The 14,860-nt window shown below is 34.8% G+C and overlaps 3 protein-coding genes across 6 annotated transcripts; 1 reads left to right on the top strand and 2 right to left on the bottom strand.

The window, feature by feature from the left end:
* Positions 6-2,961, bottom strand: LOC104743297 (ARF guanine-nucleotide exchange factor GNOM-like; the record flags this gene model as incomplete). Its single annotated transcript, XM_010464392.1, has 3 exons — positions 2,824-2,961; positions 1,166-2,034; positions 6-890 (listed from the first exon to the last, which is right to left on the bottom strand). Coding segments are annotated over exons 2-3 (1,623 nt in total), but the record flags the coding sequence as incomplete, so codon positions are not given.
* LOC104740053 lies at positions 6,949-10,730 on the top strand. Of its 2 annotated transcripts, none has more exons than XM_010460560.2 (10): positions 6,949-7,224; positions 7,957-8,067; positions 8,188-8,551; positions 8,653-8,739; positions 8,822-9,091; positions 9,185-9,323; positions 9,411-9,711; positions 9,798-9,992; positions 10,082-10,204; positions 10,293-10,730. In XM_010460560.2, exons 3-10 carry the CDS (start codon positions 8,263-8,265, stop codon positions 10,401-10,403), a joined length of 1,515 nt encoding a protein of 504 aa, XP_010458862.1. In that variant the 5' UTR covers positions 6,949-7,224; positions 7,957-8,067; positions 8,188-8,262; the 3' UTR covers positions 10,404-10,730. The 2 variants fall into 2 exon arrangements, with proteins under 2 accessions (XP_010458862.1, XP_010458863.1); XM_010460561.2 differs by lacking the exon at positions 6,949-7,224 and adding an exon at positions 7,404-7,658.
* Positions 10,788-13,828, bottom strand: LOC104740055 (probable WRKY transcription factor 4). 3 transcript variants are annotated; one of them, XM_010460563.2, is made up of 5 exons: positions 13,089-13,828; positions 11,730-12,412; positions 11,482-11,646; positions 11,104-11,371; positions 10,788-11,027 (listed from the first exon to the last, which is right to left on the bottom strand). In XM_010460563.2, the coding sequence occupies exons 1-4, from the start codon at positions 13,536-13,538 to the stop codon at positions 11,113-11,115; spliced, it is 1,557 nt and encodes a 518-aa protein (XP_010458865.1). In that variant the 5' UTR covers positions 13,539-13,828; the 3' UTR covers positions 10,788-11,027; positions 11,104-11,112. The 3 variants fall into 3 exon arrangements, with proteins under 3 accessions (XP_010458865.1, XP_010458866.1, XP_010458864.1); XM_010460564.2 differs by having other exon boundaries at positions 10,788-11,020; XM_010460562.2 differs by having other exon boundaries at positions 10,788-11,371.

Raw genomic sequence — 14,860 nt, 5'->3', positions numbered from 1 at the left:
TCACACTTAACCATCCAGAAAGGTGTGTACTCATCAAGATGGACAGGGCCTAAGTCCAAACCAGTTAATCCATTACTTATCCTTTCAGCCATTCCCTGAATAACAGCAATTAGACCATCCAGAGCAAGAATGTGCATTGCGGATAAAGGACAGTTCACAGGAAATGTGCTCTTCGATAGAAGATTAGACAGCTCTTCAAAGACGTTGCTGCAAGTTATATCACAATCAAGATTGGCATACATCTCCACCATAAAACTCTTCTGCCTACAGAAGTTCACAAGAGCCTCCATAGCAACCTCTTGCTGCTGATACGAGGGCCCATATTTTCCTTGAGCAAGCCTTAGAATCACACAGGAAAAGAATGCCTCAAGCTGCAATTTGAGTTCGGTACGTAGATGTTGATACAAATTGAGCACAATGCTGCAAACCATCGAAAGAATAAGGGGGCTCATTGACAAGCCGAATTGCATCAAGTTACGAAATAACTCATCTTGAATTAAGCTTAACAGTCTTGGGTGATGGCGAATTGACGATCCACCAAGTTCAATGGCTGAGTTTATCAAATTCAACGCAAACAGAGGCACATCTTCATCAAATGCTATGGTGTTTGATCGGGAGCCCATCCCAACATGTTCAACCACATTTAGCAAAGAGCATAAAAAGTGAAATATTTCCACCATACTTGGAACTCCGTATGGCTCTGTCATTATATGCAAATCATATGGAGAAGCCGCCTTTCTGCTCCCAGGCCCAACTGGTCCATCATCCATCAAACTTTGAGCACCAGATGCAAAAGTTGCCACAGAATTTTCATTGTCATACTCGGAATTACCATTTCCATCCTCGACTGGTTTACTCACAATGGCATAATCGTTGTCTACTCCAGCTTTCTGCAACCATACAATACACCATTAGTACTCATTCCACTATAAGTGATATATATGAAACAAGAGAAAAATTCATAAAATCGCATCTGTTGGGAAAGTTCTTTCGTAACAAATTAATTATTTACTATATGCAGAATTGCTAGTCTTCTTGTTCTAATAGTGCTCTTTGACTCACACTAGGAAAATAAAATCTAAAAGAAGATATCCTACAATAAACTTGTACACCAAACAGACTTTAATCAACTGGAAAGGAACTAACAAGGACCCCAATAACATACCTCTTGTTTGATGCTTCCAGCTCTGTTGACTAGTGTATTTTCTGTTCTGTCAACATCTGGGAGATGGGCGAAGATACACCTTACTAATTCATGCATGGTGTGGCGAGCTACACGTTGCAATAACTCACCTTTCATTCCTGCTTGGTGGACAACACGAAAACAAGTATTGACGACAGTGCATACATGCTGATTGCTTAGCATAACTGATGCTTTATTTTTCATGCATGCCAGAAGAACCTGCAGTATCTTCATTAGAACAACCTCTTCTGATGCAGGATCTGTCACCTCAAATCGGCAGCTTGTCACAGAATCAACCACCAAGTGCATTGCGTCTTCAATATTTGCAGTATTTTGATCGATTACATTCAGATTTAAGATCTTGTAAACTGATGACAAAGCAATGCTGGTTATTGGTGCGCCAGTTTCATCCGACCGTATCACATCAAGAAAGGGCTGAAGATACAACATGGGACTAATCGTATGCCATGGCTGGTTCCAAGAGAACACCTGTTTTCTAAGAGCTTTAAGTGACTGAATCAACGAGTGTTCTAGTTGATCATCACCAGACATGTATCGACCTCCCCATCTTACATTTCTTCTCATGACCGCTAAAACAGCAGCAATTTCCGTATCAATCATGCATGCTAAAGTGGTTGTATTGCTTGACTCAGTACTCTCAAAATCCTCAGGCTCTTCCTCAATGGACTTAATTCCAGAATGCAACTTTAGGCGACCCATTTAATCTGTTCTGATGCTTCAGCCAGAGCCCAAGGCCCTTCGATGCTTACGATCTTCCTGGCAGAATGTAAGGTGGATACAGCCAGAGGATATATATACCCTTCACAGAGAGAGGCCAAACTCGATCATTTCTGGCCAAAAGAAAAACCAGATTAGATTAAAAGTGTTATTTTAAACAGATAACAAACTCTTTTAGAGAGCTATTAAGAAAGACAATCTCGTAATTTCTCACATCATACATTCAAGAGATTATCAAAAAAGTACGACGCTGTATCTGAATCTAGCCACTTCGATTGAAGCATATAAACCACAAGCAAAGAAATACATAAAGGTCTGAATCTGAACCATGCTGATAATTTTTCAGAGTAACCTCTTCCATAGTAGTAACTTATGTTGCAGATATTCCAAATCACATTTATTTTATGAGTAGCTACGCAACTAATCTCAACAATTTTGAGCCCCCAAAAAAAACTTATTCCAACAAATCCCTAAATAGCAAAGTTTGTAACCTCTTTGTTAAAGCAATAAACCTGATAACTTTAAACCCATCTATAACATCAGCAACTTATAGAGTTAAGGAGTCACTAAATCCGATGGAATAAGCTTAGCTACAATTCAGCAGACCAGTGACAGTGTCACGAAACCATACGAAATTTCCGAAACTATTCAGGGTTCTTCAGATGAGCAAAATCCCGTCAACTCGAAACAGGTATCGCTAAATCTCATAAGATAAGAAAAAATAACAGCAATGCGAATCAACAAGAAGAAGAAAACTCGTTCGACGCAATCTAGTTCAAAAACTGAATAAGATAACTTCTGACTTAGATTTACGAGCATCAATGCCACAACGAAGGAACGATAGAAAAAAATTAGTATACGAAGAAGAAGTTAGAAGAAAGGAGATCTGTAGATTTACTTACTGTTTCCTCCAGCGATTCAGAGATCTCTCGCCGGGCTCCGACGACGAGAAACAGAAATGCTTTTGAGGAAAGCACGATCGGAAAATCTCGGGGAGGGAGCAAAGGCGAAGAGAGAAAGCCGAAAAGAAAAAAAAAACAATAAAGTAAGTGATCGAAATTACGAAAACACCCCTGTCTTGCCAAATACCCATATTTCTAGGTAGAAGGGTCTGTAATTCATGATATTTAGTGCTTTGGATCCCCAAAATATCTAAAGCTTTTACTTCATGACCCTAATATACTACAAATGGGCCTGTGACAAACTCATACTAAAGATACGGGCCCAATTGATGGAACCTTAGTGCATGACTTGATAATTGTTTTTACTCACCTCACTATATAATTTGGTTTTGTTTCTTTCGTCCAATCATATCACTTTTTGTCATTTTCAAAAAAATAGAAAAATCAAATCGTATTAAATTCTATTTAGAAAAGTATATGATACAAACAACTGTAATACTACTATACAGTTTTTATAAATTATATTATATATAAATTCTGTAGAAAAGTTGAATAATTCGTTTTCTTTCATTCATGTTGTTGAGGTGGTTGCCTTTTGCCAGTTTGTCCTTATGGATTAGTGGGAGACAATACTTTTTAGAGTTTTATAATCGAAAAATAAGTAAACCTAATTAATACTAACTTGTCCAACATAAAACTATGTAAGGAATTAGTATACACCAATAAACATTTTATAATCATAAGATATTTATGACTTCTTGCTTTGTCTGTTTTAGGTATTCTTGCACCCGAAGGACATGTCTCTTTCATGTTTAATTAGTGTCAAAGAAAAATGAACAATCATTTAATAATCTATATATAATATGTTTATCAATCTATGATTCATCATCATCATCATCATCATCATATGCAATAATAAAAATATCTAAATAAAAACTACATTCATAGATTGTGGACGAAAAGCGTTAGGTACTTTTATCATTAGTGATTATGCGTAAATAAATATAACAAATGACATGATTTTGGAAAAAGAAAAAAAAAATGTTTTCGAATTCATTATTTATATGATTTAGATGTGAATAGTAATTCATATCAAGAGAGGTTTTTGTTTTCTTTTGAGGTTTGCCACACATCCATCCATGTTTTGATGTATACCTGAATGTAACAATAAATATATATACACTATTCGTTATATTATACACACCCCTAGATTTATAGATATCTAGATTATGGTATAATACAGAGTTGCCAGTTGGCAATGTTTCCTTAGGTCTACACACGTTCAAGTATTATGTTTCGAACGTATCTGCTTCTTAATTCTATATTTAACTTGTATGATCTATTTGGTATCCACGTAACTACTAAACTGTACCGGACTCTGTATTTAAAAAAGTATCAAAATAATACATAAATCAATTAATAATCGAGACTTATTTTAGTTTAGTATGAATATATAATCAGTTTTGGTTTAAATGGAGGTGTCATCAAATTTATTGTTAATTTACTTAATGTTTCAAAATAAGTAGACATTTTGACTCCAACTAGATAAATGAGAAAAAGTTATAACAAGAAAATTTAATTACGGTGACATCACGTAAGTAAATACGTCTTGATTGGTGTTTGTAAGTCTACCAACTACACTTACAGCTGCCCAAGCTCTCTTAATTGGAATTTAAAGCTTCACCCATTAATATCTCATCTCCCTCTTCTAATTAAAAACTATTTTGGCAAAGACCATCCTCAGCGAAAATTAAATTTTTGAATATGCAATTAACTTATTTTTAAAATAGACTTCAGTAGTTATATTCATGTATACTAGTATAATATATACATTATATATGTCATATATACATGTCTATGTATTGTAGTTCATACATATAGAAAACTTGTAGACTGTAGTCATATTAGCAGGTCTCAGCAAGACAGCAACCCTAACAAAACTATCGTGGTTCTATATTTAAAAAGTTGGACTGTTAGTGGCTGTCGAATTGAATTAGTCCGATCTTTTAGTATTTCAGATATACATATATGTACATGTTTACCATTATAAAAACTAGACCTGGTTTGCTTGGAAAAAGTGCACCCAAAGGTTTTTCTTACCTACCTAATTTTGTATCTTTTGGGTGAGAAAAATATAGCCATCACTTCTAACAAATTTTCTTTTTGTTAGTATATAATATAATATATCCCTATGCTTTTTTAATGATCGGAAGACTTTATAATATTTATATTCGAGATGTTTATTTAGCAATAGATGAATATTTCTTTTCGGAATTTCTTTCTGAGTAATTTTTATATATTACGTATTATAAATAGTTAGTCTTCAATTTATAAATATTGCCAATATTAGTAGTTACATAATTTAATTTTTGTGAGGAAATGATAGAATAAATCCAGAAAGTCATGGCCAAAAATCTTGATTACTTTCTTTTGTTATATAAAGTAAAATCAACGTACGATATTAAATATGAGCCGTCAATAGCACAGTTGAAATAAACAAGAATCCATTCCTTCAAAAAAGAAAATAAATAGTAATAAACAAGAATCCATTGTTGAGTCTTTTTCCTTTGCAATAACGTCATTTTTAACCAAAATAATTAATACCATCTAGTTTAACCGGAAGTGACATGTGATAGATGTAACAATTTAGAAAATGAGAAAGAAAACATATAATCAAAGTGGAACTAGTCTAAGTTTTGGCAGTCTTAAACATAATTTAAAAATGAGCAACTCACCTACTTTAAATAGTATTCGTTGGAATTATACAGTTTTTTTAAGTGAAATAAATAAATCTTGTTCCACAAACATAGAGAATCAGGTAAGTCTCTTTCATACAACAGCTTCAACCAGAAGATTATAAAATGATAAATAAAATACTGTAAACTATAGAAAGAAAAAAAAATCAATGATGAGAATATATCTCCGTGGACTTGTTACTCTCCTACGAAAAGGACTTCAAACTAACAAATGGCTCTTTATTCACCCTTTTTAGCTCAATATTGTGTTTTTTTTTAGTAGTTTTGTACTCCTAGACGGCTTTAGTTGATGTAAAATAATCAATTAATATACTACGATGATCGAATGACAGGTTAATAAATATATAACAAACTGTATTGTACAAACGACATATAGCAAAAACATTTCCACCACTATACCAACGTAGTAATTAAACATTAATCACTAGTTCTGTATACGAACCACGTCCAAGTAACCATGTTTAATTTGTTTGCGTGTGTCTGATGGATGTATTAATTAGGGGAAACTATAAGGATCCCATTTAACTACTATGATCACAGAATTAATCCATGCATTACACTATCACCTGAATGGCTGAATCCCTTCATAATTAATATGGAGATTAAAAAAAAAGAAAAAAGATTATGGTGTATACAGAAAAAACTCATGATGTCGTGTGTGTGTCTATCAAATTGGCAGCATGCATTAACTAGCTAATTTTGTGTAATATTATTATTATAGGCCGATCGATAATAATAGATAACAGTGGAAACATATACTACATTGGTTAAATTACAAATGACGTTTTAGTACATAATTTTTACACATATTAGGATGCCGTATACATTAAGCATGTGATCCTCGAGAACTCCACATACGAATCTCTCTTTTTTTTTTTTTTTTTTTCTTTTATAAAAAAATGTCTAATTCGTTGGTTTGTTAAAGGAATTAGACATTTTTCTATCATTAATATCTATATGGAACTATAATTTTATGTTCAGCTGATCGTTAACATTTTCTTTGCCATTGTGTTTTCTCCCTTAAAGATCGGTTTAAAAGGTTTGTAAAAATGGGATATGCAGTACATGGAATCGATGAGGAAGAAGACAGGGTATTAAAGAGAGGTTAAGAAATTAAGAAGATCTTTCCATAAATGGCGACACGTGATGTTGTAAATAAAATTAAAACTCATATGTTCTGTAATGTAATTAATACGCTGTTTCTTCTTCTTATCTTACCCGCGCGAGCGAAGTTCATGGGTCAATCAAAAGAAATAACAAAATTACTACTACTCTTTTTTTTTTTAACCAGTAAATAATAATCAATAAAATGGACAAAGAAATATTAAAAGCAGAGAGAGAGACAAAAGAAACAGAGAGATTAAAACGGGAAGAAGAGAAGACTTTGGTAAAGGATCCGAAGAAAACGGGTTACTTAAGAAAAACAGTGTGTTATTACGGTTCTTATAATCTTCTCTTAATACCTCTCTCTCTCTCTCTCATTTTCTTCTTGTTTATATTTTTGATTGACACGAAAAGGACAGAGAAACAACTTAGACAATAGAGAGGCAGAGAAAGAAGAAGGACAAAAAACAGAGGATTTTTTTTTCAAAGATCCTCTTCTTCCTCTTTTCTTTTTGCCCCTTCCTCTGTTCTTCTTCCTCTGGTTAGTTTTCTTGATTTGGAAATTAATCTTTGCGTTTTTTTTAATGTGTCTGAAGTAATTCACGTTTTGGTTAACAAATGATTCGAGTTTTGGATTAATCTCCTATAAAAAACAATGCTTTGATTGTGTGTTTTCAATATATATATATATATATATATATATATATATATATNAGACTTTGGTAAAAGGATCCGAAGAAAACGGGTTACTTAAGAAAAACAGTGTGTTATTACGGTTCTTAATCTTCTCTTAATACCTCTCTCTCTCCCTTTTCTCTTCTTGTTTATATTTTTGATTGACACGAAAAGGACAGAGAAACAACTTAGACAATAGAGAGGCAGAGAAAGAAGAAGGACGAAAACAGAGGATTTTTTTTTCAAAGATCCTCTTCTTCCTCTTTTCTTTTGACCCCTTCCTCTGTTCTTCTTCCTCTGGTTAGTTTTCTTGATTTGCAAATTAATCTTTGTTTTTTTAATGGGTCTGTAGTAATTCACGTTTTGGTTAACAAATGATTCGAGTTTTGGATTAATCTCCAATTTAAACAATGCTTTAATTGTGTTTTTCAAGATTTTTTTTTTTTTCTTATCTTTCACGTTACATTCAAATGGCTGCATTTGTTGCGTTTGATGTTATCGATGTTTTGCTTATATTTAAAATATTCTACAATTTCACACCAAGTAGGCAACAAATCCAAGAAAATATAAAACTCATTCGAGTTTTCTTTTTATGAAGGTCTTGAAGATACATGAATCAACATCCCATTGTTATGAATGTTGTTGATGCATTCCCTTATATAAACATAACTTCTTACAAGTGATATCTCCGAAAGATTTTTTAAAAAAGGTAAAATATTCAATCTTTTTTGGCATCTTATTTTGATTTCAGACAAAGATCATTTATATATTTGGTAATGGTCTTCTTATTATCTTTTTTTGTTGTTGTCTTGATATTGTTTTCCAACAGGCTCATTACAAAAGACTTTGATTTCGTTTGAGCTTAGCTGGTGAATGTAGTAGTAGTACTCTCCAAAGAAAAAATATGGGTGGCTGCGTTTCTTCCCAGAGAAAGCTAAGCAACAAGCTTCAACAGAAGAAGCATAAGCGCGGCAGATCTGGCAAATGTCGGTCCAAAATCTCGGCTTCTATGCCTGATGTTCCTATGAAACGCATGAGCAATGCCAGTGTTAGGGATTTTGCGGTGAGCGAATACGTTCATCTTGATTTCGACAATTGTGCTGCCAAGATGATGTGTAAGCGAGCTGAGATGTCTAACGCTAACTTCCATGTCACTCAGCTTCAATGGAACTGCAGCCAAATCGATGGCAACCGTATGCACCATTTTCTCAAAATCTTGATTCTGTTTTTTTGTCCTCTCTAAAATGTATTTTCTTGAATCTTGATTAGTCTTTTTTTTTGTTTCTATTTCCAGGAATATCACATGAGGAAGCTTGGTATGATTCCTTTAGCTACATCGATTCTGATTCTGATGATGGTTCAAATAGTAGTGTCTTTGAAGGTAAAAAATGTCGCAGCTCGATAAAACTAGAGACATTGGTTTGTTAGTGTGTGTCTGAAAACATGAACTTGTATGTTTGCAGATGCAAATGCTTCTGCAATGGGACAAGTGATTCAGTATGAAGAGTTCTACGAAAGTTACCTGAAAATAGATGGAAACAAAGCTGAATCATACTCAAGCAAGAATGAAGTTAGTATAAAGAGAAACCAAGTGGCTGATGAATCTCACCATGAGACTTACAAGACTACTACTTGTGAAGATCATCAAGATCACAGGAAGAAGTCATCAAAAGTTGTTATGGTTTCTGTGCGAAGAACATCTATCGATAGCAAATCAACAGCATCTGATTTCTGTAAGAAGATAAAAGGATCAAACAAAGTATCTTAAGTTTGGATCCCTCTTTTTTAACTTTCTTCTGATGATTTTGTATCTAAATGTGTATCAGCTTCAGCTGAGAAGCTCTTGTACCGTCCAAAAGCCGGTTCTGTGATTCAACGTTCTTTGGGTGAGAAACTAAGCAGTCAAGGAAGCTGGTCAGAGCTTTCTCCGTCGAGTTTCAAGCTCCGTGGATTGAACTTCTTCAGGTTAGGATTCAAAGTTTCAGAACAAGAAAAGTAGACCAAACAGCTTTTGTATTCACTCTTAATTGTATTGTTTTAAATCATCTGCAGAAACAAGCAAAAGAGTCCTGCACCAAATTGTAGTCCTTACATACCAATTGGAGTTGATCTTTTCGCATGTCCTAAGAAGATCAACCACATTGCTCAGCACATTGAGCTCCCCAATTTGAAACCAGTATCATCACAAGTCTCTGATATTCCCAATCTCTTGATTGTGAATATCCAGCTTCCAATGTATCCGACCTCTATGTTTGGTGACTATGATGGTGAAGGACTTAGCTTAGTCTTATACTTCAAATTGAATGAGAATTATCGCAAAGAAATCTCATCTCACTTTCAAGAAACCATCAAGGTATGATATGATGGATCTATATATAGCCTAGGACTTGTTATGTTTCTGTAAAGAGAGAGAATTTTAAAAGATTTGGGGTTTTGCAGAGATTTATGGATGATGAAGTGGAGAAAGTCAAAGGATTCACAAGAGAATCAACAGTTCCATTCAGAGAGAGGTTGAAGATCATGGCCGGATTGGTAAACCCTGAGGATCTTCAGCTAAGCTCTACTGAGAGGAAACTTATCACAGCTTACAACGACAGACCAGTTCTTTCTCGTCCGCAACACGATTTTTTTCGGGTTAGACTACAGCTCTTTCTTAGATATTAACTTAGATTTCATTTTTAGAGCTTTGTGGTTAATTTTGTGTGTGTTGATCATTTGGACAGGGACCAAACTACTTTGAGATCGATTTGGATATACACAGATTCAGTTACATATCAAGGAAAGGACTCGAATCTTTCAGGGATAGGATCAAGAATGGAATTCTTGATTTGGGGTTAACTATTCAGGTACTTGAATTATCTCCCAAAACACTTGGTTTGGTTAGGTCTTTATTGGAGTGTTCCTCAAGGTAACTTTTTGTTCGTTATGACACAGGCTCAATCACCAGAGGAACTGCCAGAGCAAGTACTGTGTTGTGTCAGGCTGAACAAGATTGATTTCGTGAATCACGGACAGATTCCAACGCTTTTAACTAACAAACAATGATTGGGCTTTCGGATCTGATTCACTACAAAATAACAGAGAGAGAAGGATCAACCAATCAATCAAATCAATGGGGAGAGCAAAGAGACAAAAGCAGAAACAGCGAACCTTTTCATATATTTGTATCGTAGAGACAAAAGAAGAAGAAAATATCATTGTCTTTTTTGGAAACCATATCTGCTCCGCAAATTATTAAATCACATGAAAAAGAAAAGATTCATTTGTACAAACGTCATTGTTTCTTACTCTCACAGCTCACTGTTCAAAAGCCCTTTAGAAACAAACAATGCTCTGTAAATCTCAATAAGCAATGACTATGAGATAAACGAACTATAGCAAGCAAACTTGTGTCATTAGCCATTATGTAATAAAGTTACAAATAATAAACAAAAGAAAACAAAACAGTTTGATATTACAACATTATAATTTCATCCACAAAATGTAAGACCTATCCTTTACTGAAACAATAACACAAAACACAAAATATCCCCCTGTAATTTTCTTCCTCATGTACAAAAGAATTCACATATTAGTAAAACAGAAATCTGAAAACCTAAAAAGCTTCTTAAGTTTTACACCAGAACATAGAAGAACAAACCCCTTCTGAAGCTCTTTCTTTCCTGCAAACTGCTAGATTTCTCAGACGAAGTGTATGTATGAGTGGAATTTGAAAGCTTTATCATGAAAAAGGTTAGAGGTTTACTTTCTTCTCTCAAGTTGTTTGCTCTTCTTTCAGCCTTAGACGTGCAACGGGCTGCTGCTGCTGCTGATTTAAGTTAGCCAAACCGCCATGTCGATTATCTGGCCTTAACTGTGCCGCTGCTGCAGCAGCATGGCTGCTTGATTTAGCTGCTGGAAGGTCATGGTTATGTTTACCTTCATATGTTGTTACTACAGCTTTTGGATCTGTTGCTGCTCTCTCTACATGTTTCCTCACTCCACATCCTGGTGTTGTGCACTTGTAGTAGCTCCTAATGATCAAAAACAGAACACATTAAACAAGAGTGTTATTAGACATAAGCTTTATTGATCACCAGATTCCACCATTCAAAGAGTGTAATAGCTAGACAAAGTGTGTTACCTCGGATAAGGATTCCCTTTGACAACTTTTTGTCCATATTTGCGCCACCTATATCCATCATCTAGAAGATCAACTTCACTAGTCGTTTGGACAATAATTCTTGGCTCTGTCACGGTTCTATGTGAAGCAGCAGGAGCTGGTTCCGAAACCCGAACTTCTATACTTCTGCATATTCAAAGCTCTCTCTCTCATAAGAAAACTGAAAATATGAATTATAATCAATCATCAACAGAGCTTTATAACTATACCTTCTCTTGGTATCAGGCTCATTTTCATCCTTCTCTCTTACACCAGTTTCTCCATTACCGACTTCTTCACTATCACTTGCCTCAGACATGTGCTCTGTTGTGGTAGCTTGACTTGCTGCTTCATGTTGATCTCTCTTAGTCTTGTTGGAGCTATTGGTTTGAAACTGTGATGCCGCCAGTTCAGAACTCCCACGGTTGTTATTTATCGAACTCCCATTTAGATTGGTGGTGCTATCTTTGTTTCCTCGCTTAGTATTTTGAGGAGGTTCGTGATTGTGCTGACCTTTGTAGATGATTTCCGTTACTTGACCATCAAGAGATCTCTCAACCTTCTTCTTGACAGGGCATCCTTGACTCGTGCACTTGTAATAGCTTCGAGGGAACTCACTGCCTTTAACTTGCTTTTGCCCATATTTTCGCCAGTTATAGCCATCATCAGCTGGTTTGTCAACATTAAGAGGCTGTTGTGACCTGTGCTCGATGATGGTTACATCTGAGGTTTCTCTTTGAGCTGGTACTGAAGAATGTGGAGCCGAGGTCGGGATCTGAGCTTGACCAGATGAAAATGATTGAACTTGAGAGGAAGGAGGGTACTCGGTTTGTGGCTGCATATTGGCATTGGCTTGAACTGCTTGAGCAGTGACTTGAGCTAGAGCTTGCTGATGTGTCATTCCATATGATCCCTTCACATTGTTACATTTCAGGTTAGAAAAAGAACCGCTAAATAATCAAAACCGAGCACACACAAAAAAATAGGTAAAGACAGATTCAGAGTCGAGAAAAAGTAGAGCCAGAATAACGAAAACCCCAAAGTCAAAAGAGAATATAGCAAAGGCCTGTCTAAAGGAACCATTTTGGACTAAGCACCATAATCATATTGTTCCATAATCAAACATATGAGGTCATAAACACCAAGAAATCTTCCTGAGGATATATACAGAAACCTTGAGCAAGCCCAAATCTTGATCAACAAGCTCCTTCTTTTGTACTTGTTCTCTAAAAACCTCCTAATTCAATACAGCTGAGTTGCAAAGTTCCTTCCTTTAGGAATAATCCCCAACCAAACCTCTAATAATCCCTAACTCAAATTCTAATCTCATAATGTCCAAATTGTGACCTAAAGAATGAATGATTCCAGCAAAATGGTTACAAAATCAATAATTTGTTGGAATAAACCTAGATTTGCTAACAAAAACGTGTTATTTTATTTTTACCACAGCAGCCAACAAAACAAAAAAAAACAAGAAAACAGCTCAACAAAGAAAAGACACAACAAACACACAGTTTCCATAAATAGATTTTTAAACTTACAACCAAAAACCAAAAAAAAAATTGTTATAGAGATGAATCTAAAAAAACCTGAACGGGAGAGAAAAGACCCAAAAAGCTAGGTGAATCGAGCCGCATGGCCGGACTTAAACCAGGAGGTACGGAGAACATGGACGGCGATTGAGATTGAGAAATCATCAAACCGGTGGGTCTGTTCTGTTTGAATCTCGGGTCAACATCACCACCACTCGAGCTATTATTATTATTATCATTCCCATCAGCCCCAATTCTCTGGTGGTAATCACTAGCAGCAGCAGTGGCAGGAGAAGCCATGGCTCCAGCAAGGAGCTGAGAGAAAGACCTAAACTCATCGGAATCAGAGAACATATTAGAGACGAGAGTCATCGGACCAGGACTAAATCCAACGCCACCGTTAAAGAACATCTCACTAAAAGGACGTGGAGGAAGAGATAAAGTAGGTCGCGACGGAGCTCCGGTGGACTTTGATGTCGACGGAACCTCTTCTTCCTTTTCCGACATCGATCTCCAAAATTAACAAACGGAAAAGAAAAAAAAAAAACCCAACAACCCAATTATCAAAACAAAGAAAAAAAAAAAAAGAAACTTTTTGGTTTCTCAAATCTAAAAATCCTTTTTGTATATATCTGTATGTGTGAATCCGTGTCGTGTTTCGCTTCACTTTTTTTTTTTTTTTTTGCCGTTTTGTTTTTTTTTTAATAAATAGCTACTATCTCTTTAATGGAGATTTACGAGTTGTCCTTTAGTTCTGCTTCTTTGCGAGTCTTAAAACGGATCTGAAAAACATAAAAATGAGATTAAATTAACACTTTTTTGGTTTGCATTCGAAAGTCCACGCTGCAGCTATGTTTTGTAATGTAAACAAAGCTCTTTCTCTTTTTCTCTCTCTGCTCTTTTTTATTTTTTCGTGTGAAAAAACAATAGTAATAATAATGTTCAGACTTCTTGACTAGTTAAATTTATTTATTTGAGTTAATTATGAATGAAATGAAACACATCTCATGTATAAAAATCCAATTTCTAAGGAGGCAGTAGAAAAAAAAAAAAAATTGGAAAAGAATATATGTATTTGAGTTTCACATCAATTGATATTTTTCTTGTCGTTTTGTACATTTAATTGAAAGGTTGAATTTTGGTCCTATTGGTTAGTATATATATGTCTTTTTAGCTCTATTTTTCTATATGATCAAATATATCTTTAAAAACAACATTTAAAGAGATCATGTATATTTTTAATAGATGAATCATTGTAAATTCTTCTTTTTTTCAAAGAGATGAAGATGAGTACTACTAAATTCCACCACGACAACATAAGGTTACGTGACTGAATCTAACTTATTATTCAATCCTTTTGATATAACAAACAAAAAAAATATGAATCTCTCAGTCAAAGCAAAAGAAAAACTGTACCAAAGATATCGATTTAGGTTTTCTCACCTTTACAAAAGCGTCGGTCTTGTTATTATTGTACGGTGAACCTGGAGCGAGAGAGGCTGGGACATCCCCGGACAAGGCCACAAGCTACTCCACGTTGTGCGTATCAGAAAATGACAACTCACATTCCGCTTTTTAAGGCCCATTTCGTATCTTAATGGGCTGTCGAATATAAGCCTGCCTAATCATACATACCATGAGAGCTGTTTTTTCTAGTTATAACCAAATAAATACACAGGCAGTATAAATTACATGTTATTTCTGTAATACAATTTGTTTTTGTTTTTTTTTGTTTAAGTGAAACTAATGGATTTGTATTTTTATACGTATAACTTTATCATAGTTTTTTTTTTGTTTTGTTTTAGTGGACTTTTGGGTTGTAATATTTA

This window comes from Camelina sativa, chromosome 14, assembly GCF_000633955.1.
Source record: "Camelina sativa cultivar DH55 chromosome 14, Cs, whole genome shotgun sequence".
Lineage (NCBI taxonomy): Eukaryota > Viridiplantae > Streptophyta > Magnoliopsida > Brassicales > Brassicaceae > Camelina > Camelina sativa.
Note: the sequence above shows the minus strand (reverse complement) of the source record. Positions and strands in the feature narration are given on the sequence as shown.

Bases quoted from the DNA above. Each gene is read 5' to 3' on its own strand.
- LOC104740053 (XM_010460560.2), top strand. From the start codon at position 8,263: ATGGGTGGCTGCGTTTCTTCCCAGAGAAAGCTAAGCAACAAGCTTCAA. The intron at 9,092-9,184 runs GTAAGAAGATAA...AATGTGTATCAG, and splicing joins ATCAACAGCATCTGATTTCT to CTTCAGCTGAGAAGCTCTTG. The intron at 9,324-9,410 runs GTTAGGATTCAA...AATCATCTGCAG, and splicing joins CGTGGATTGAACTTCTTCAG to AAACAAGCAAAAGAGTCCTG.
- LOC104740055 (XM_010460562.2), bottom strand. From the start codon at position 13,538: ATGTCGGAAAAGGAAGAAGAGGTTCCGTCGACATCAAAGTCCACCGGA. The intron at 12,413-13,088 runs GTTTTTTTAGAT...AACAATGTGAAG, and splicing joins GTCTTTTCTCTCCCGTTCAG to GGATCATATGGAATGACACA. The intron at 11,372-11,481 runs GTAACACACTTT...TTTGATCATTAG, and splicing joins AAAGGGAATCCTTATCCGAG to GAGCTACTACAAGTGCACAA.